A 22,527-nucleotide genomic window follows, 5' to 3' on the forward strand; every position below is an offset into this window, starting at 1 on the left:
ATAAAGCTGACTTTATCTCTTTCCTATGCACACCCACCCCTCAGGCCCCAATCGGGACTGCCCTATACTGGACGCCCAGAGAACGATCTAGGCAACCGGCAGGTTGGAAAGGCCCTGGTGAGGCACAGCAGTCAGGCATCAGAGCACCAGATTTATGTTTGCACGTACAGAGATTATACATAAGCTGCACATTTACAGGTGAGACACAGTGTGGGAGGATCCCCGGAACAAAGGCCTTGCTGGAGGCTGAAGTAGCAGACGTTCTACTGAGGCCTACAAGGGGGGATGGCCATGGGGAGGGCCTGAGAGGCAGTCTTCTGGGCAGAGAGGTGGACTGCCTTGGGCACAGCTCTCTGGGAAGGGGCGGGCCTCCTGAGGATAGGCTAGGGCGGCCAGACGCTGTTGGACACACGCTGCCGTCAGCCTTGCTTCTGGGTCCGCATCCCAACAGTCCTCCAGCAGCTCTCTCAGGCCGCCAGGGTCCTGGGAAGAACAGGAAGGAGGCTTAATCCTGGGATCCTCAGTGGCCCTCAGAGGGTCCACATTTTCCTCTGAGGAGCTAGTGCAGGTTAATGACTTCACATGTTGATGGGAAATTACTCCTCTTCCTTTCAGGTGACCAGGGTCTTAGGCAAACAATGGTTAACCCCAAAGATACTTGTGCTGTGGAAATTACAGATCAGGTAGCAGGGAAAGGGGCTTCCGGCTAGGAAACTAATTATACAGACCCCGATATTTCACTGTTTGGCCACCTTTTTAACCCTTTACACCCAGGACTGGCTTTTATTTATTTTTTTTTTTTTAAAGATTTTATTTATTTATTTGACAGACAGAGATTACAAGTAGGCAGAGAGGCAGGCAGAGAGAGAGAGAGGAGGAAGCAGGCTCCCTGCAGAGCAGAGAGCCCGATGCGGGACTCGATCCCAGGACCCTGAGATCATGACCTGAGCTGAAGGCAGTGGCTTAACCCACTGAGCCACCCAGGCGCCCCAGGACTGGCTTTTAGTGGGTCATGGTGGAAACACGAATGTGTGGGACAGGGCAAGGAATTACTGGATTGAACGTTGGGCTCCATTGTACCAGGAGAGGAGCCATCTTGGGAGCAGAGCTCAGGCAGAAGCGAAGCTAAGGAGGCCTTCCTGGAGGAGGGGACTGAGAGAGAGGACTGGTGGAGAGGAAGAGAGACAGACCAGGCAAGTGTGAGCAGGAGGAAGGTGTCTGTTTCAGGAATGGGCTGTGAGACTTATGGCAGAAGGGATGAGCCAAGGTATAGAGCAAATCTGCCCAGCTCCAGCTGAACAGGAGACAGGAGTGGGGATAGATGAGAGGACAGAGGAGCAGATGGGTTGGTCCACACTCTCCAGGTCCCCAGCCCACTAGCAGGTGGGTTCTTACTGTGGTGAAGCCGTGCCAGCTGGGTGGGACGCAGGGCCGCCTTCTCTCCTCTACCGCCAAGGTCCACAGCTCACAGGTGCTGGGAGTGCTACCCAGTTCTGCCTCATAGGCTAGCTGGAAGGGTGGTGGTCTGCTATCTGAGGAAAGGCACATAGGGCTAGATGTCAACTAGTCCTGGGGTGCCTCCTCATGGAAAGTCCAAGAGGGAGAAGGGCAGAACTTCCTGCATCAGGAGGTAGGTGCATCTAGAATGGGTGGGTTAGTTATGGGGGGAAAAGGGGGAACGGTCATACCCATCCTTACCCGGCCACAGATCTGGGCAGCGGCTCAGGATCTCCCAGAGGAGCAGAGCCAGAGAGTACACATCGGCTTGTCGGAGGGCCATGCCCCAGTCCTGTAGGTCCAGAGTCTTGTCCAAGAGCTCTGGCGCCATGTACCTCTGGGTGCCAGCCTGGAGAGAAAGACGTGGAGGGCCAAGAGTCATCTCCCTGGCAAGCCTTGCCACAACACTGGTCCATGCAGTATCCCCCCAGCTAGAGTCAGCAACGTCCTAAACGTCAGAAGTACTGCTGTTCCATTGCCCCAGCAAAGAGCGTGCCTTCATCAGCAACACTGCCGTCATCCCGGGCCTCACCGTCATCCAGAGTACTCACCTCCATGATGGCAGCGGGGCCTCGGGGTTGAGTAGGGGCCCAGGTGGGAGGCTGGGAGAGGCCAGGGAGCACCAAGGCGAGGCCCAGGTCTCCAATGGCACATGACCCATCCTCCCGAATGAGCACATTCTGGCTGCTCAGATCTCGGTGGGCGATCGGTGGTTTATATTGGCCTGTGAGAGAAGCCAAGGTTGAAGGGGCATGGGTCCTCTTCCTTTCTCTTTGGACCCACTTCTTCCCCTCCAAGCTAAGGGAGAATCAGAAGCACAGCGGTGTGGTCCTGATTCCATGGCTTCCTCCTTCCAGCTCACCCACCATCCTGCCAGCGCTCCTCATGGAGGAATGCCAGGCCCTGCGCCAGAGACAGTGCCATCCGCATGGAACTTCCCCAGTCACTGGTGTGCTGGGTCAAGTAGTGGCACAGAGAACCCTGGGGAACAGCAGAGAGAAAAGGAGGACACATAAGCTGGAGGTGGCCGATCTGCCCTGGGCAGCAGAGATCAGTCTACAGACCTCCCCCTACCTCTCCCAGCAGATGGACATGCTGATCCATCCAGGCTGAGACAAGAGGCAGGGGAGGAATGAGAAAGTGCCTCTGTCAAACTGACGGGAAACCAGTAGCCCTAGTTAAGTGTCTGAGTGCTTACTGTGCCAGGCCTCCTGCAATCCTCACAACCCTAGGAGACAGGGGCCTGTCACTCCTCTGATAGACGAGGAGCTTGAAAGAAAATGAAGTAAACTTGCTGGAAGTCACTTGGTGAGAAGCAAGTAGAGCTGGAACCCCAGCAGTCTGACTCTAGGGTCACTCACGAGTCACCACCTTATCCGGCCTAGGGACCTGAGACACCAACAGAAGCGGAAGAGACAGGGCGAGCCCAGGAGTGGTATTGCCCAGGAACCACCTGGCCTGCGGTGTTAGGCATCCACTCCTCCAAGAGCCTCTGGGAAGGAGAGTGAAAGGAGGGGAGCAAGTGGGAAACCGGGAAGGGAAGGAGCATTTATGTCCCTCATTCCACACACATGACTTCAGTGTGCCAGGGAGGTTCAACCAACCAACCAACCAACCAACCAACTCAGGAAAGCAGACGTTGTTGAACTAGGCATTAAGGCACATGGTCAAAGAGCAGACTTCTCTGAATTCAGGATTTCAGAGGGAGAGGACTACAGGGGCTAATAAAGTCCCTAGTCCTTAGATGGTCCATAGGGATGGGGCAGCCTGGTCCCTGCCTACCTTGTCCTCCTCGTCCTTCCTGTTCATGATCATTCCCTCGAGACACATCCCCTTGTTCTTCTCTCACAGTACCTCCTCTCTCAGCACTTAGCACACTTGACATTTGACGCTTATTTTTGTGTTTACCTGATTCGCTACTGTCTCCCCCACTACTCTCTCAAATCTACAAAGGCGGGGACGAGGCTGTTTGTCTTAGCCCAAGAGGTTAGGCATACAGTTCATAAGGCTCATAAGTACTCGTTGGACGAGTGTGTAAATGGCTTTGGAGGGCTGTGCCTTGAGATATTTCTTTAACGTTGGTTTTCCTTAAGGTTGGGAATATGGGGCGCCTGGGTGGCTCAGTGGGTTGAGCCGCTGCCTTCGGCTCGGGTCATGATCTCAGGGTCCTGGGATCGAGTCCCGCATCGGGCTCTCTGCTCAGCAGGGAGCCTGCTTCCCTCTCTCTCTCTCTGCCTGCCTCTCTGTCTACTTGTGATTTCTCTCTGTCAAATAAATAAATAAAATCTTTAAAAAAAAAAAAAAGGTTGGGAATATGAGTGGCTTTGATTTCTCTTTCTCTATGTTTCATGAGTAAAAAATATTAGCAAGTATTTCTTGACTAATTAAAAAAAAACAAGAAAACAAAAAAAATCATTTTTCATGTTCTAGATAAGAGGAAATCTGAAGCAGAAGAATAAGCGCAAACTGGCCCCTGCTGTCCCCCAGCCCGGCACCCCTATACACACACAGGCAGAGACACACAGACGCCCCTCTGTCCTCACCTTTGGGTGCAGTTCCAGTACCAGCAGGGGCCCACAGGGCAGGGGCCCAGGGCCCCCTCTGCTGGCGGTGATGAAGCGGACAACGTGGTCGTGCTGTAGGCCTGGCAGCTCATACAACGCTCTCTCGGCTTGGAACTGGGCCACAGCCCTCCGGGAGAAGGCCTTGATGGCTACCAGTTTACCTTGCAGCTGCCCAGCCCACACCACTGTATGACCTCCTTCCCAGATGACCTGGTGGAAACACAGTGCTGGGTGCGAGCCTCAGCTCGCATCAGGACCAGTCTTCCTCCCCAGCACTCCCTCCAGGAGGGACCAGAGGACCTGTCCCCACCACTCCCTGGGCACCTGAGAGAAACACAGCTCAGGCAGCTCGGGCAGCTCAGCACTCCAGTCCCTGCCTGATTCCGGCTCTGGCTCTGGCTCTGGCGCTGACCCACCCTGCACTCTGCAGGACTTTCGCTGTAGCAGGGCTGGGGCAGAAAAGAGCCCTTGGGTCAGGGCACACAGGCATGGAGATTGAGAAAGGGGCTTTGTGGGAGGTAATGGGCTCAGGCTGTAGAGATCTTAGAACCATGGGATCAGGGGAAGCTGGAAAGGGCCAAGAGCTTTGGGGCAGTGACCAGGGGTGACAAGGGATGGATGAAGTAGATTAGTACCCAGGATGCTGCTGCCCAGCAGGAGGAACAGGAATAGTCCCAGCAGCACCAGCGCCATCCAGATGGACTCGCCTAGACATTAAAGCAAGAATGCAGCCTGGATGAGCCCTGCCCCAAATCCACTCCACTCCTTTCCCCCTCCTTAGAGAACTTGCTTCTGGACCCACCCCCACCTTGGTCACAAGCCCCTTATCTCCCAGTCACCAGGGCAACCAACTTCTCAAGGCCAGGAGGAAGAAAACTTGGGATGGGGGTAGAGTGAGAACTGGCCCTGGTTCTACCTCTCACCCTAACCTGGGCCCCAGCCCCTAACAGACCCCAGCACACTGCATGGCTACCTGGGACGGTGGGACGACCCTGGGAGCCAGGAGTCCCAGGGCTCCCTGGAGGAGGCAGATGACTATAATTGGCATTGCAGAAGTCAGTGCCGCACGAGCAGGTGAAGAGGGTTGACCTGGGGCTGGGGTGGGCTCGGGGGCTCAGGTCACAGTGCGGGGACTCACAGTCTGGCTCATCACTGTCTCGGCATCCTGATTGGGGTGGGATTAGAAGAGGAGAGAAAGAGAGAGAGAGAGAGGGCGAGCGAGCATAACAGAGTCTGGAAACAGAGGATAACCCCCTTCTCTATCAGAGGCATCCCCTCCATCTCATTCGGGCTTTTCTTTCCCTCTGCATATTCCATTTCTCCTCCTCTCCCGCTGCCATCACCCCCACCCCAGGATGTACCTGACTCCCACCCTAGCTTCCACCTGCTGTATACTTTGCCATTCACCTTGCATCTCCGCCTGTGCCCGGTCTTGGGTCAGGTTCCAGATCCCAAAACAGCAGCGGCTGTAGAGGCAGCGGATAACCCTGGGGGGCCCTGGTCCTGCATCTAGCAGCTTCCCCAGTGTCTTTGTGCTTCCCCGCACTCCAGGGGCCTCAAAGAACACACAGGTCCGCCTGCTTGGGAGTGCTGTGGCCCAGGGTGGGGAGAGGGGAAGGTTCAAGATAGTAGTGAATGCAGGGGCAAAAGCAGCAGCCAAAAGGAGAGACAAAACATGTTTCATATCCCAGGGCCAGCATGGTAATGCCATAAGAGGAAACAGGGTCAGCAGAGGTCTGGAACCTGACCTCACCATGGGGACACATGGCTCTACTTTTTGCCCTCACTCACCCACCCCACTCACTCTTCCAGAGGGGTGGCTGCTGCTTCAAGTCCCCCTTTCCCTCAGTGGGTGAGTGAAAAAACCCCCACCCCCGACACTTACCTCGCACAGATGTGGGAAATAGTACGCAAAGGCCCAGAGTCCCCAGCATCATGCTGGAGGGGACAAGCAGCATGAGGCAGTGAGCATGAACCAGCACAGCTGCCCTGGCCAGAGCTTCCTTCAGATATAGGGCGCTGTAGGGCTTCTGATCCCTCAGTGCCCAACCCTGCCCTCCTCCCTCTTCCCAGTCTCTGTGAGGGAGATGGCTGCTGTGGGGGAGAAGATGGGTGTGGGGAAAAGCAAGGAGAGGGAGGAGCAGAGAACGGAGCTCATATCCTCTTCTCTGCAGCCGCCTCCTTTCTCTGCAAAGTGGGAGGAGGGGGTCTTAGAGGCCCAGCTGAGAACCCTGTGATGCCTAACTTCAGGCCTCTGCCCTTTGCTGACCCTGGAAGAAAGTGCTGGATCCTGTCAGCCCTTCTAGGCTGGAAACCAGAGTGAGGTCAACTGAGGGATTCAACTGTGCCCAAGATTCCTTCTTTTCAGGGCTCAGACGTGCAGCTCTCTGGGCAAAGAGAGGCTTCACAGACTAAAGTTGACCTCAGTTTCCAAACTTCAGAATCAGAAAAAAGTTATATAAAATTTCTCATAGTTTTAAAGAGTCACATTGGAAATGGGTATAATGGTAAAATTTTATGTTACCAAAATTTGAAAAATCATATTGAGTCAAATACTGAAAAAAAAAAACAGAGAAGGTAAAAACAAAACAAAATCAAACCCAAAACCCACAACACTTCTGTTGAGCACCTATGTGCTAGGGCATAGCTAGGGCTATGCATTTTACAATCAACTCATGTTATTCTCCCATTGAGCTATTTATTATTATTTTCACTGTACAGGTAAGAAAGTTGAGCTTAGGTAACTTGCCCAAGGTCAATCTGCTAGGAAATAGCAGAGCTAGGATTTGAACCTAGGTAAGTCTGAGTCCAAGCCCAGGCCCTACTCTTCACATTAGTCTATGATGCCTGCAAACAAACAAAAAACTCAGCAATAAAAAATATTTCCAGGGATTCCTGGGTGGCTCAGTTGGTTAAGTGTCTGCTTTCAGGTCAGGTCATGATCCTGGTCCTCGGATGGAGTCCCGCATTGGGCTCCCTCCTTGGTGGGGAGCCTGCTTCTCCCTCTGCCTGCTGCTCCCCTGCTTGTGTTCTCTCTATCTCTCTGATAAATAAATAAAATCTTTAAAAAAATATTTCCATTTGATACAATAATTGAATGTTAGAATTTACATTGTTGAGAAAATAAACATCATTACCTGCCAGCCCGCTATGAACTAGAAAGGGAGGAAACAGTTCAAACTACCGCCACCAGAGGTCAGCAGACATAGGAGAAACTAAGGGTGCTTCAGCCTCCTCTGATGACTGATGTCCATAGTCCATCTCCTGTATTTATTAAGTGGTGGGGACTGTATAATGTGAAGGCAGAGCCCAGGGTGTGCAGCGTGAATGTCCGCACAGAGATGGAAGAAGTTTATAACTTGTGCTGTAATGGGAGACAGGAGTCTAACTGCACCAGACTCTTCCCCAGGGTAAGACATTACATTAATAGGTAATCATTTCCATACCTGGGAGCAGCTGGCTCCCTTGAGAATCTGAGTCAGAGGGGATGGGTTCCATTCTCCTAGCCTTCTGTCCCCCTGGTGGTTGCCTAGAAACCCTTTCTGGGAATAGTCTGGCTTAGACCAGGATTGAGGGTACAGGTATTAACTCTCTAATTCTGGAGCCGTTCTCCTGGGAAGCCTGCAGAAACGAAGGAGAGAGTAAAAGCTCTGATAGTTGTGAAGGAGCAACCGGAGGAATGACCAGGGCCAGAGGCAGATGGACAGCTGCCCATCCCTCCCCAGGACCTTCTGGGAGTCTGCAGAACCCTGTCAGTGAGATGGAATGTTGGACTTCGTTACAGCTATTTTCCTGCTCCCAGATCAGATAAGTTTGGGGGGCTGGAGAGCAGGTGGGGACTTGAAGGTCAAATAACTTCTTGTGTCTGGAGTGTTTTAGGAGACTACCTCCTCCAGGGGGGAACAAAATAAGGATGAGGCAGGAAGGCCGCCTCCTCACCCAAAATCTTGGATGATGACTCCTCTCAAAGACAGAAACATCCCAGGCAGGTTTATGGAGTGAGGTGGTGATAGAAGGGGTAATAATTTGAATGCTGAGGGATTAGGAAGGTCCTGAGAAAGGACCTCAGCATTGAAACAGTCTCCCTGGATTCCACATACACAAGGATCTTTCCTCATCAGGATCCTGATTCAAGTCTGCAGTGGCCCAGTAAGTTACCTTTGACCGCCCCTGTCTACAGGGCTAAGATGAGTTCTTTATTCATTCAACTCAGAAAATATTAAGTCTCAGCCTGTCTTTTCTGAGAAAGAAAAGACTGGGACCAGATTGGAAAGGTTTTCAGGTCTTTATCAAGGAGACTAGACTTTTCCTGAAAGCAAAAGATTTTAGGGAGGGGTTTGGTGGCAATGTGGAAGATGGATGACTAGGGTTTGGGGAGACTAGAAGTAGGGAGATTATGAGATCTGAGCCATAGCTATGGTGAGTACTAGGACAGTGGAAATAAAAAAGGAAAAAGTTGAGATATATTGATTGGTAATCAAATGAATGTGGGTATTTTTTTAAGATTTTATTTTTAAATGTGGTTATTTCAAACTGAGAATTAAAAGATGGTTCTAAGGTTTCAAGTATAAATGATCAAGTAACAGTATTACTACTGTTAAGTGAGATGAGGAACACAAAGAATCATTTCCCCTTCTTACATGTTGATTTTGAGTTATCTGTGGGACATCAGATAAAAATGTCCTGTAAGCAGTCTGTCAGGTTGAGAGAAAAGGCAGGGCTTAAAATTTGGGATACCTAAAGAGTGGATCCAACTCGTTTAAGGGGTTGAAAGGTAGAGTAAGGGTAAAGACACAAGACAGGGACACCAATATTTAAGGGACAGAGGAAGACGTGACTATGAAGGAGAATCAGGACAATCAGTCTTACACTCCAAGGGAACAAAGCTCTAAGATGCACATGGTTGCAAGAGGTCTAAGAGGCAAATGACTGAAAGACCGCCAGAGCTGGCAACCAGATTGCTGATGTCCGTAAGAAACAATTTTGTACATGATAGGTGCTGAACAAAGTGGCCTGAGGGGCTCATTAAAAGAAGAGAAAAATTAATCAACTACTTTGACTAACTTTGGAAATGAAAAGAACTGGAGCTGAAGCTTGAAGTGGAAGCAGAGGGACAGGGGGAGAATTTTAACATGCTTATAGGATGATAAAAGGGAACCCAGGAGAAACTGAAGATGGAAGGGGAAAATACTATCAAAACGAGGAAATGAGGTTAAGAGCACAGGTAGTAGGCTGACCTTGCAAACGCAAACTTTCTCTCCCAAGAAAAGATAAGGAGGTAAATTGGTAAGTATATGGCTGCTTATAAGAGAGGGAAGTTTGATGGGTGCCTGGGTGGCTCAGTGGGTTAAAGCCTCTGCCTTTGGCTCAGGTCATGATCCCAGGCTCCTGGGATCGAGTCCCGCATCGGGCTCTCTGCTCAGCAGGGAGCCCGCTTCCTCCTCTCTCTCTCTGCCTTCCTCTCTGCCTACTTGTGATCTCTCTCTGTCAAATAAATAAATAAAATCTTTAAAAAAAATAAGAGAGGGAAGTTTGAGGAAATTCATGCTTACGTTCTCTCCATGAAATAGGAAGTAAAGCATCTATTACAAAGTGGGGTCAGGACTGGGAAACCTACAATTCATGATCTCTCACTCACCAGACCATGAAGTATGTGGTGGCAGGAGCTGCCTTACTTTTTATCCTCAACCTAGCTCAGTACCTAGGACAAGGGCCCAATAAATGTTTACTGAATGACTAGATGATACTGCTATTAAAGGCCCATTTAGGGCTACATCCCCCCCAAAAAAAGCCCCAAAACCCAAACCTCAAACCAAAAAAATACTCCCTCAATAAAGTCAAATGTTAAAATGATACATTGCTAATGGCTAAACAGGAAATCCGATGGCTGAGTTCACCCATGGCTAAGTGATTGAAAAGCAACGGGAGTCAAATGAGCCAAGTAGTTGGGGATGCTGGTAGCCACAGTATAAAGGAGTGACTAAGGATTCTTGGACAGGTAGGGAGGGAAGTGAAGCCATAGGCTGATGGGAAATTGGAAAGACTGTCAAAGTAACTTCAATTTCAGTTTCAGATGGGGCCATAATCCAGATTCGATCATGTTAGACACAGGCTGGTATTAACCGAATATAAAATATGTCAGGACCAGATCTTAGTTTTTGAATATCATTCTCCAATAAAAAGAACTAAGGCTCCTTGGAGAAATGGATGATTCTAGGGCTGGAGCTGGGAAAATACAAGGGAAGTCTTCCAATACACAAGATGATTCAGATCTTGTGTATTGGAAAATTCTTTGAAAAGTGCTCAAAAAAGGAAAAGGATATAGATATATCAGAGACACAGGAGCCAACCTGGAAGGGCTTCCAGTGCCCAAAGCTGGGGTGATTTGAGCAATGAAAATAATGTACAATCTAAATATAAAACACATGAGTATATACTAAAATAAATTAATGCAGGGAGAAGAGACAGTTTCCTCAGAGAATTACAAATACTCCATATAGTTACTTACTTCCCTTAGGAAGGGAAACTTAATTCCCACCAACTCCATTAAGGGTGTACTAGACTTACTGACTTGCTTCCCAAGAATAGGGAAACACTGTGGTGAAAGCTGGCAAACACTCTACCTTAACCAGGGTGATGGTTAGCACTGGTGATGTCATGTGGCTCTCATGGCATCCGAGAGGATGTAAAGAGAAAGGCATTTCACACCATTTCACCTGTGTGGTATTTTTTCCAAAAACCTGGAAGCTCAGTCTCAGAATGAGGGAAACATCAGACAAATTCAGATTGGGGGATATTCTACAAGATACTTGGTCAATACTCCTAGACTGTCAAGGTCATGAAAAATAAGAAAAGGCTAAGAAATTGTCACAGACCAGAGGAGTCTGGGGAGGCATATCAATGAAATGCAATGTAGCATCCCAGAATGGATCTTGGAATGGAAGGACATCAGTGGAAAACTGGTGAAACACAGAGCCTGGCAGTTAGCTAATGTATTATACCAGCATCAGTTTTGGAGATTTGACAACATACCCCAATAGTATGTTAAAATGGAAAAAATTGAGTAAAGTATATGGAATCTCTCTGTACCATCTTTGTAGCTTTTCTTTAAATCTAAAAGCATTCCAAACTAAAAGCTTATTATTATTATTATTTTTTTAAGAGGTTGGACCTGCCCTGTTCCTTTTGGTCCTCCACATTTCTATGTCCTCAATGCACACGGATCTGGTCATGAAATTGTTTGCCTGGGAGTTAAGTATAGGATAATTGCACTGATTAACATGTATGGTAGCACAACCATATACCTGGAAAACTTTCTTGGGTACAGTATATGAAGCCATAACCATATTCTCCCCATTCCCACCCTGTCAACACACCAGAGACATGGCTTTTTATTAAAAAAACTTTTTTAATTGGTTTACAAAGGAGCTACAGACTACATTGAAACTAATCTTTGTACAAAAAAAAAAAAAAAAAAAAAAAAGCCCCAAAATACCCAGAGACAAAAGGTAGGGGGAGAGACAAGAAAGGAAGATACAAAAGAGCAGAAGAAACTTAAAGACAAGAGATTAGCATCATACATACACAAGATGGGCGGGGGGGCAGAAAAAAGAGCAAGAACGAGGAGAGAGCATTTAAAAGTATTTCCCCACACAGCCCTGGTGATAACTGGATTGGAATCAACAACAAACACAGCATGAAACTATTAAGAGGTTTAAAAAGGCCACCGTGGTATGAAGACTGGTTATCGCCAGTGTTGAAAAAGAGAAATAAACCTGTTTTAGGCACCAGAGACTGGAGCGCTGCCCCTCCCTCCCAGAGGATGACAGACTGGGTTAAGAGGAAGCAGGCTCTGGGGCAGCTGCCATTGGTGTGTGTACAAAGGGTCTCCTCAGGTCAATCTCAGCATATTTCTCCCATCTTCCCCTAAGTCTTTGTGCCCTAGACTCCAGGTAAGGGCTATGGGATGCCACTGGGAGAAAAAGGTGAAGGCCTGCCCTTGTCCACGCTGTTCAAGAGCAGTTGCTGGGAAAGTGTAGGGCTGGGTAGACAAAGCCCATGTCCCTTTGTGGAGAAGGCACAGTGTAATTCCTGAAGGTGAGAGAGAGGAAAACACACATCCCAGGAGAGGTATCAACAGAGTCCTCACTTGCAGCCCCAGCTTAACCCCATTTGTTATGTTTTTGTTTTTTTTCTGGATACTGAAGGGAGTTGAGGGAACAGATCACCACACCTCTTCCCACTTAAAAGGGAGAAGGCAGGCTGGGGCTGTTTGATAAGGAAAAAGGAAAACAGGACAATGTACTCATTTCTCTCAAATGAACGTGGCAGAGGAAATCTTTCTAGATTTGGGGAAATCAAACTGGAAAAGACCTAGGAGAGGAATGAAGCCAGGGACTCCCCTTTTTTATCCCTTCCTAGCCCTTACTCTAAGGGAAGTAAGCCAAATTGGGAAGAGGGAGTAGGAATTTAAGCTTAAGGCTGCTTAATGTCCTCCTGTGGGCTGGTGTTTAGGGAAGGCAGACAAAGAAAAGAAACATGTCAACCTCAAAGCTGGTCTGCTCATCCTCCCAGAAGAGGTCTGTACCCCAGGAGGAGAGCCAAGAGAGGCACCAGAGAGAACACAGGCTCCCAAACAAAAGTAATAACCTGCCCATGTTTTATCAGAAGTTCCAAAAGCAATGTTTTCCGGGACTGGAAGAGTGCCATATCCTCCTCCCTTTCCCCAAAACCACTGCTGCCACCTTTCATCCTTGCATATAACTTACTGGCTCTCTTTTAAGGGAGATGAAACTCTGAGATTTCACATTTCTCTTCTCCACCCCGAGAGGCTACCCAGCTTTGAAGAGGGGGAAGGAGAGCTATGCTAAGAGCCCCTTACTTGAGGCAGCTAGACTATCCGCATTTCCTTGGTACCAGGATCTTAAAAGTTGTTTGCTCTGATCCTGAGGTCCAAAAGGCATCAGGGTACTTACAATTGAATGAAAAGTCTAAGTAAGTAGCACCAGGACTCCCCCAAAGCATAACAGGGGCCTGATTAACACCCCCCCGAGGAACCCCTCAAAAAGTATATAAATTTATTGCGTCCTAGCAAAGATCTGCAGCTTCCAGTATTCACACAATGTGAAGATATTAACAATACAAAATATATTCTGAAAGTCAAACATCTGCAGTTCATAGTGCTTTCTCAGATTTGTTAAAAAAATACAATGCTTAGTTTCCTATATAGGATATACAAAAGCAAAAAATATATATATATATGTATATAGTAGAAATAAATCAATCAGCCATAGTAATTTACAGCTTTTGTCTCTAACCCTCCCCCAATCATAATCTTTACCCCACACTTCAGTCTATACTTTCTAGATCAAGGGTTCTGTTTATTCTGAATCAGGCTGAGAAATATCCATTAAATTGCATTCTGCACAGCACCCACAAACAGGGTGCTAGCTGGGAGGTCCCTGAAGGAAGCTGGTGTGGGTTGTTACTGCTCTGGTTTAAAAATGAGACAGTTAAATGGTACACAGATGAATGTATATGGGCAACCTGAATGGACAAGGGAATCAGGGTTTTACTATTACCACTCCTCTGGGCATCCCCTGCCCCAAAGGTTTGGTCATTTAAAAATTTTAAATAAAAAAGCAACTCATGAAAAAAACTTTAGAATCAATATGCCTGTCAGTTACATTAATTTCTGCTGGCCAAATGTTCAGGGAAAGGGATTTTCAGCAATAAGCTCATGACTCAAGGAATGTTGGTTCCTAACTCCCTGTGGAAAAGACTGAGCGGCTCACTGCTGCTGGGAGACAAGAGCAGAAGCTGCTTCAGTTTGGGTGCCAAACAAGATACTGGATCTGGAGCTTCCTTGGAGATAAGGAAAGAGGGTAGGTAAGTGGAAAGAACGGACTATGAATTCACTTACAGCAATGCTCGTGAACGGGGTTGAGGGTAAACCAGCATCCCATCCCAGAGAAAATCATCAAATAACCTTCTAAACACCTGTAGTCCTCAGCATCATTAAGCTAGTTTGTATCAAATTAATTTCATACTGGGGAAGATTCCATTCCTTGAAATGCTCTAGCAAAATACTGCACACTCTGGTGAGTTATCCTGCCCCTTTCCTCCAAAAGATGCCTATGTACATGATTATAGACATAAAATAACAGGTTCTGAGTTCTGCCTTTCAGTGGGAATAAAGGGTGTGTGATAAGTGGCTGGACATGGATGACTTTTACTACAGTGTTAACAGAATTTGATCTGGGGAAAGTTCCTTGCAATAGTTCCTGAGTGTATTAAGTCTGCAGATAAAGGACCAAATGGAGCGAACTACTGTTTAGAGTATCAACAGTAATTATATTTCAAGTTAAACAACACAAAATTACCCAGACCCTAATTTGGATAGATTTGATATAAAATATATAGTAGAATCATAGCATCATCTATTTGTAATCAAGGTAAAAAGATTTATGAAAGAAACTAGGACTCTGGTATAGATCTGGATGTTGGTTTCACTTTCAAACACAAAAATAGTTTTTTCTTCAAAAGTGCAGTTGAATATCCCCCATCATTAATTATTACTAATTTAGCATAAGCAAAGAAATGACCTCAGGAACATACCCAGGTTTTAAGACAGATTTCTAGGTAATGGGCCTGAAAGGCATTTTTGAGCTGAATTTGATTTTCCAACAATTTCAAATATAATTTCTCATCTGTGTGTAGATATATACAGGCACAAACACACATTCACACACAGTCATACACAAACACTTCATTTTCTATCAGATCAGGGCAATTTTTTATTGCAGGTCTCTTTTAGTATAGGCTAACAGAAAACCTATCCCCAACCTAACAGATTACACACATACACACAGCCATTTCCATACTTCCTCACAGTGAAAAGCTCTCCGACAAGATACCAGAAGGTCAAGAGAGGCAACGTTTTAATGGCTGGGCCTTGAGGACAACTCTGGTTGCATTTAAATCTCAGTGCCAAATGCACTAAGAGTTCCCTGCCGCTATAATTTTTGGATCAGTCTCTTCAGGAATCAGGCCATGGAGAAAGCAGGATGGTGTCTCCCGATCTCTCCTATAAACCACAGTGGTAAGACAAGATTTTTTTTTTTGTTCTGGGCTATCATTCCCATGATCATGTGCTTCCTTTTCCCTTAGGAACCACCCAAGGAAGAGTTAAGGGAAAAGATCAAGAGAACCACTGCCTTGCCACTTGTGCATGCTCTGGAGTTTTGCAGAATGGAAACCCGGAACAGATTCATTGGCTGAAGGTCCTTAATAACATGAAAAAGAAACTACGGGGGATGTTCAAAAGAGGAAGTGCATTTCCTTTCAGAATGTGAACTCAAAAACCCATAAAAAGCTTAGAGCTACTTTGGAAGACAGCTGTACAAAAGTCCAGATACTCCACTAACTCCTGAACTGGACCACTCCATGAGTCACTTCCACTTCTGGGCACAACATTTTCCTACTGAAAGCCCCTACCTGTTTCTTGACCACTTTGTGACAGTTTATACAAACTGATCCCAGATTATAACCTTTAAAGGGTCTCTTGTACAACTCCATAGAAAGACTCTTGATGCTCAGAGCAGCTAATAAGGAGAGATGCCTTGAACTCTCCAGCGCCAAGAGGGTGCCTGCGTCAGTAGTATTTTGAACACTCTCTCCACAGCTACCTCAAGCATCAGCCTGGGCTTCAAGGCTCTCCATTCCGCTGCTGGGACCAAGGACCTTAAAAGACTGACAGAAGTGCCTCATCCAGGGATCATTACCAAAACCAAAACATAAAGTGATCAGGTGAGAGAAAGGGAGACAGAAAGGTTGAGTCAAGAAAGGAGTGCAAGAAGCTGATCCCAAATAAAAAGACAAAATTAAGGAAGGAAAAACATTATGTATGTATATATAAACTAAAAGCAGAGCATATGAATGCTTAATCTGGTGGGAAGCCAAGACAACATCTATAGAAAAGCTTGATGTGTCACAACAAGGCTCAGCCATAGGGAAATAAGGCAATATAAAAAAATGACCAAGGTATTTTGGTCACAGAATGGTCTCCTTCCTCCTCCCAGCCAACCCCTGCAAATGCATCTCTATATATCTTTTATATATATATATATAATATATATATAATATAGAATCTGTTTTTTGTTAAAAAGTATTTCAATGATCATATATATTTATCAAGGCATGATGGCTTTAGGAAAGGGGGGGATCCATCATGGGGGAGCTGAGAAGGGAAACGCAGGAAGGGGAGGCTTGGGTAAGAAGTCTAAGAAACTGGTTGGGGTCAAACAAATGCTCATCAAAGGGTGGCACCAACAGAATTTTCACTAATGTTTCCCACTTTAAGGAGGTACTGATGATACAGGTGGGTGCCAAGACCCCATCTCTTCTCTTGTATCCCTCCCCCAATTCTTCCCACCACCATGCATTTTAATGCCTCATGGCTCTCTCTCCCACATGTCTCTTGGACCCATGCTACCTTGCATCCCAGGGTTGATGGGTATGGCCCATACGTCTCTGGCCCTGGGTGCCTCATCTCAGAAGCCATTGCCACTGATATTAATGGACTGCAGATCCGCCACCTGCATGACGTTGATGCCACTGTTGGCAAGACGGGCAATACCCTCTGGACAGATGGCCTCCATGGCTACCATATTGGTGGTAATAAGGGCTGAAGGGGTGGCAGTGCCGCTGCCTTCTGAACCTGCCCCACTGTCCAGGGGCAAAGTGCCCACGCTCAGGGATACACCCGGGCCTCCCTTCTTATTCTGGTGGGTCTTGATATGCTTTGACAGGTGGTCACTCCTCATGAAGCGCTTGGGACACTCAGGACAGGCAAATTTCTTCTCACCTTAGTAAAAGAAGAGAAAGAAGATAAGAAACAGACATCTTAGGAAGCAGGGTACTTACTTGTTCAATTCACTGTTTTCAAACTACATTAAACAGAGTATCAGGCACTCTTAGGTAATAAAAACAAGAAAAATCTATTGAGTATCTTGTTCTTTGTGGGGGGAGAAAAATAAGTAAAGCTCAAAGATTACTCAGAAAGGAAGGACTAGGCGCGCCTGGGTGGCTCAATGGGTTAAGCCTCTACCTTCAGCTCAGGTCATGATCTCAGGGTCCTGGGATCAAGCCCCACATCAGGCGGGCTCTCTATTCAGCAGGGAGCCTGCTTTCCCCCTCTCTCTGCCTGTCTCTCTGCCTACTTGTGATCTGTCAAATAAAACTCAATAAATAAACTGTCAAATAAAAATAAATTTAATAAACTGTCAAATAAAAACTTAAAAAAAAAAAAAAAAAAAAGAGAAGTGCCTGGGTGGCTCAGAGGGTTAGGCCTCCGCCTTTGGCTCAGAGGGTTAGGCCTCTGCCTTTGGCTCAGGTCATGATCTCAGGGTCCTGGGATTACGCTCCATGTTGGGCTCTCTGCTCAGTGGGGAGCCTACTTCCCCCACTCTCTTCTCTGCATGCCTCTCTGCCTACTTGTGATCTCTGTCAAATAAATAAAATCTTAAAAAAAAAAAAAAAAAAAAAAAAAAGAAAGGAAGGACTATAGCCGAAAAGTAAGGCAGGACTGAGACTAAGAATAATAAAGGGCCATGATCTTCCTTTAAAAATCCCACTGAGGGGTACCTGGGTGGCTCAGTGGGTTAAACCCTCTGCCTTCGGCTCAGCTCATGATCCCAGGGTCCTGGGATCCAGCCCTGCATCGGGCTCTCTGCTCAGCAGGGAGCCTGCTTCTCCCTCTCTCTCTGCCTGCCTCTGTCTACTTGTAATCTCTGTCTGTCAAATAAATAAAATCTTAGGGCGCCCGGGTGGCTCAGTGGGTTAAGCCGCTGCCTTCGGCTCAGGTCATGATCTCAGGGTCCTGGGATCGAGTCCCGCATCGGGCTCTCTGCTCAGCAGGGAGCCTGCTTCCTCCTCTCTCTCTCTGCCTGCCTCTCTGCCTACTTGTAATCTCTCTCTATCAAATAAATAAATAATTAATTAAAAAAAAATCTTAAAAAAAAAAAAAAAACCCACTAAAAACCTAGCCCCTCCCTTCTGAAAATTTTTCCAGATTAACTCCAATTCCATTTATGTTCTACCCCTTCACTTTCAAACTTAAGTTGTCCAGAAATTTAATTATTTCATAGATAAACATTCTGTGTTTTCTATTCTATAACCATTTCTCTCTTCCCCAGGCTGCTCCTCACCTGTGTGTGTACGTTTGTGTCTCTGTAACTCATCCGAACGTGTAAAGCGTTTCCCACAGTATGACCAGGTACACATGAATGGCCTCTCGCCTGTATGCCAGCGCAAGTGTGCCCGTAGGTGTGAGGTCTTGCCATATACTTTGCCACAGCCTTGGATGTGGCAAATGTGCTGTTTCTTTTTGCCAGGATCCCCAGAGCCCCTAAAAATAAGAACACAACTATTCATCATGCATTCCAGAGACAAAAATTAAAGAACCCCAGTGTCAGCAGTTATTACCTGACCCACTCAAAACTAACCCAAATTTTTATTTAAAAAAAAAAAAAAAAAAAAAAGGCTTCTCTTGGGGCACCTGGCTGGCTCAGTCAGTAGAGGATGCAACACTTGATCCTGGGGTCACAAACTTGATTCTCGTGTTGGGGGTAGAGTTTACTTAAAAAAAAAAAAAAAGAAAGAAAGAAAGAAGAAAAAGAAAAGAAAAGAAAGAAGAGAAGACTTCTTTTTAGTATCAAAAGATAAATCTTTGGGGGTGCCTGGGTGGCTCAGTGGGTTAAGCCGCTGCCTTCGGCTCAGGTCATGATCTCAGGGTCCTGGGATCGAGTCCCGCATCGGGCTCTCTGCTCGGCAGGGAGCCTGCTTCCTCCTCTCTCTCTCTCTCTGCCTGCCTCTCTGCCTATCTGCCTGCCTCTCTGCCTACTTGTGATCTCTCTCTGTCAAATAAATAATAAATAAAATCTTAAAAAAAAAAAAAAAGTTTAAAAATAAATAAATAAATAAATAAATAAAAAAGATAAATCTTTAGGGTGCCTGGGTGGCTCAGTGGGTTAAGCCGCTGCCTTCGACTCGGGTCGTGATCTCAGGGTCCTGGGATCGAGTCCCGCATCGGGCTTTCTGCTCGGCAGGGAGCCTGCTTCTCTCTCTCTCTCTCTCTCTCTCTCTCTCTCTGTCAAATAAATAAAATAAATAAAAATCTTTAAAAAAATCAAAAAAAAAAAAAAAGGATAAATCTTTAGGGGTGCCTGAGTGGCTCAGTTGGTTAAGCATCTGACTTTGATTTAGGTTCTGGTTATGATCTTGGGGTAGTTAAATGAAGTCCCACACTGGGCTCTGCACTCAGCGTGGAGTCTGCTTGAAATTCTCCCTCTCCCTACCCTTACCCCCACTCACATTCTCTAAATAAGTAAATAAAATAAAGTAAAAAGATAAATCTTTAGTTGATTCTGATTCTTAATACCCCAAATTCAAGTTTTAAGTTTTCTCTCTACCAGATATTTACTCTTTCCTGTTTTTCTATTCCTTAATCCTTCTGATGTTTGACATGTGAAGAGATTAATTGCTCTCAAGACTTGTAAAGTCTGTGAGGCACTTTCTTGTATTTTTCACAAAGTTTAAATCTCAACATAAGCATTTTCCATGGGAACAGTGAATATGGTACATTTTTTGGCTGGGGACGTACTTAAGGACCAAAAGGTCTCTCCATTTAAACACCTGGTGGAGAACTTTAAAGAATCATGATACTTTACAACTATGAACCTATTTCCTAAAATAAATGTCAAGAGCCAAATGATGAAGATTAGAAGATTAATTAGAAGCTGAAAAGCTGGAGCACTATCAGGGACTTCAGAGTAGAGGAAGATGGGCTGGATAAAAGTTAAATCAGAGGAATAAAAACCCTAATTCAAGGTATGTTTAAAAAAAAAAAAAAGAGGAAATGTAAAAAAAAAAAAAAATTATATACATATATCCCCTATATGAAGCAGTTCCTAAGCTCCTCCCTGGAATCAGCTCTGAAATGTTTTTGCCAAACCAATTTGTTCCATGTGTGATCCATTAGTGGCCACTGGGGAAATTTCTAAGAGGGACTTTTCTTGGGTTTTAACAGCAGAGGGGAAAAAAACCATAACAAAAATGAAATCACACTTAGGTGGAAATCAGAGAGCTTCCTTTGAAAATTTAAATCCACTTTAGGTTTTATTAGATGAAAACTCTATTGTACTCAGTGGTTTGCTGTTATTTTTTTTTTTTTAAGATTTTATTATTTTTAAGTAATCTCTACACTCAACATGGGGCTCGAACTTACAAACCAAAGATCAGGAATCACATGCTCCACTGACTGAGCCAGTCAAGTACCCCTCAGTATTTCTGATCCAGATTTTTCCTGTAATGTAGGGTTAACCTAAAAAGGACTCAAATTATATTTAGTTTTGGTGCTCTTCTTATTTTTGTATCTTTTTGGATCTTTGTGCTTATTTTGTTGGGACAAAACTTAAACAGACTTTTTTCCAAAGGCATTAAAAAAATCTGTATGGCTTTCTATTTTCTTTCAAAAGTGGTAAATTAAAGAAAAAGAATATAATGTGGAAATTTCCAGAGATAATACTGAATAAAACTAAATATTTTACTATTAAGAAAAATTTGCCAAAACTTTGTTCTGTATGACACATTAGACTTTTTGATGGAAGAATTTTCTATCTGGAGTAAACATTTCTGTCTATTGTGAGGGAAAATAAAACTCTGTAAACTCTTACCATTCTCACACAATCACTATAAAAAAATCATTATAGTAAGTATGTTTCTTTTTCTTTCCAAGACTATTTTATAAGCAACCTTGTTAAACCATCTCTAAACAGACATATGGTAACAATCATCTGACCAGTTGGCTCCATGTGATTTTAGCCTTATCTTTGGAAAAGGCAGGCACCTATTAAGGCCCAAGGTCTTAGAGTAGATGAAAGGATCAGAACTGGAACCCAAATCCTGTAATATAACCCAATCAAATCAAATGTATTGTACTATCTCTGGTTCCTCTGCAACACTGCCAAGTCCTAAATGTTAAAAAAATTAACCCTCTTTTGCTTACCTCCAAATCCATTAATTTTTCTCCTTTATACTCTTAAGAGACTGGGCTGACTGGGTCAACTTACCTTCCTTCACTGTCTTTACAATAGGGGCAGGTGCATGCTTCCCGCCGGGTCCTCCGACCAGCTTGGGGCTGTGGATCTGGGCTGTTTTCCCCTTCTTCTCCACCTGCTGTGTCATCATGTATTCCATCACCACCAGCCCCATGGAGGCCAAGCTGAGCTCCATGATCACCTTAAATTAAGAGAAAAAGGGATCAAGGTAGAGAAGACCATCAAGCTGTGGTCAATTCAGTGACATTTTACATTTATAGCACCATTTTGTCACAGCTTTGAAGCCACATTTACTGATAGTGCCATCCATCCTTAAATCTCAAATAAATAAAATCTTTAAAAAATAAAAATAAAGGGGCGCCTGGGTGGCTCAGTGGATTAAAGCCTCTGCCTTCAGCTCAGGTCATGATCCCAAGGTCCTGGGATCGAGCCCCACATCGGGTTCTCTGCTCGGCGGAGAGCCTGCTTCCCCTCCTTCTCTCTGCCTGCCTCTCTGTGTACTTGTGATCTCTGTCTGTCAAATAAATAATTAAAAAAATAAAAATAAAAATAAAAAATAAAATGCAACTCTAAGAGGACTTTTGTAGCTTTTCATCTATAGATCACAAAAGTTAAAACAAACAAAAAAACATGGAAAGTATAAACTCTAATAATAACAATGCATAGCATTAGTAAGGACATGGGGAAATATGCATTTTTAAAAAAATTTTATTTATTTATTTGACAGGGAGAAAAACAGCAAGAGAGGGAACACAAGCAGTGGGAATAGGAGAGGGAGAAGCAGGCCTCCCGCCAAGCTGGGAGCCCGATGTGGGGCTTGATCCCAGGACCCTGGGATCATGACCCGAGCCCAAGGCAGATGCTTAGCGACTGAGCTACCCAGGCACCCAAAATAGGCATTTTTAAAAAAAGATTTTATTCATTCATCAGAGAAAGAGAGGATACAAGCGGAGGCGGGTAAGAGGCAGGCGGTGGGGAAGAGGCAGGCAGAGGGAGAAGCAAGCCCCTCGCTGAGCAAGGAGCCCAATGCGGGACTCAATCCTAGAACCCCAGGATCATAACCTGAGCCAAAGACAGATGCTTAACAGACTAAGCCACCCAGGTGTCCCAGGAAATAGGCACTTTTATATATAGGTGGTGATAAATCAGTACATTTTGAAGTCCAATCTGGCAATATTATTAAAAATTTAGGGGCTCCCGGCTGGCTCGGTGGAGCTTGTGACTCTTGATCTCAAGGTCGTGTGTTCAAGTTCTATGCTGGACACAGAGCTTACTTAAAAAAATAAAATTACATTAAAAAAAAATTTAAATGTGTATCTTCAAAGTAATTCCACTTTGAATAAGCAATG

The 22,527-nt window shown here is 45.5% G+C and overlaps 2 protein-coding genes across 3 annotated transcripts in view; both read right to left on the reverse strand.

The window, feature by feature from the left end:
- Window positions 1–273: 273 nt before the first annotated feature.
- AMHR2 (anti-Mullerian hormone receptor type 2) lies at window positions 274–6,148 on the reverse strand. Of its 2 annotated transcripts, XM_044227300.1 has the most exons (11): window positions 5,947–6,148; window positions 5,469–5,651; window positions 5,035–5,226; window positions 4,697–4,768; window positions 4,386–4,510; window positions 4,041–4,271; window positions 2,364–2,478; window positions 2,049–2,221; window positions 1,699–1,846; window positions 1,396–1,532; window positions 274–483 (listed from the first exon to the last, which is right to left on the reverse strand). In XM_044227300.1, exons 1-11 carry the CDS (start codon window positions 6,017–6,019, stop codon window positions 274–276), a joined length of 1,659 nt encoding a protein of 552 aa, XP_044083235.1. In that variant the 5' UTR covers window positions 6,020–6,148. The 2 variants fall into 2 exon arrangements, with proteins under 2 accessions (XP_044083235.1, XP_044083236.1); XM_044227301.1 differs by lacking the exons at window positions 1,396–1,532; window positions 1,699–1,846.
- An 8,691-nt stretch (window positions 6,149–14,839) lies between these two features.
- The window catches only part of SP1 (Sp1 transcription factor), a 42,753-nt gene continuing 35,065 nt past the window's right edge, over window positions 14,840–22,527 (reverse strand). The window contains exons 4-6 of the mRNA XM_044228883.1: window positions 21,191–21,359; window positions 18,269–18,468; window positions 14,840–16,926 (exon numbers count right to left, since the gene is read on the reverse strand). Coding sequence (XP_044084818.1) covers window positions 16,613–16,926; window positions 18,269–18,468; window positions 21,191–21,359 — 683 coding nt within the window. The 3' untranslated portion in view covers window positions 14,840–16,612. The remainder of the gene's footprint in view (window positions 16,927–18,268; window positions 18,469–21,190; window positions 21,360–22,527) is intronic.

This window comes from Neovison vison, chromosome 12 (genome assembly GCF_020171115.1).
Source record: "Neovison vison isolate M4711 chromosome 12, ASM_NN_V1, whole genome shotgun sequence".
Lineage (NCBI taxonomy): Eukaryota > Metazoa > Chordata > Mammalia > Carnivora > Mustelidae > Neogale > Neogale vison.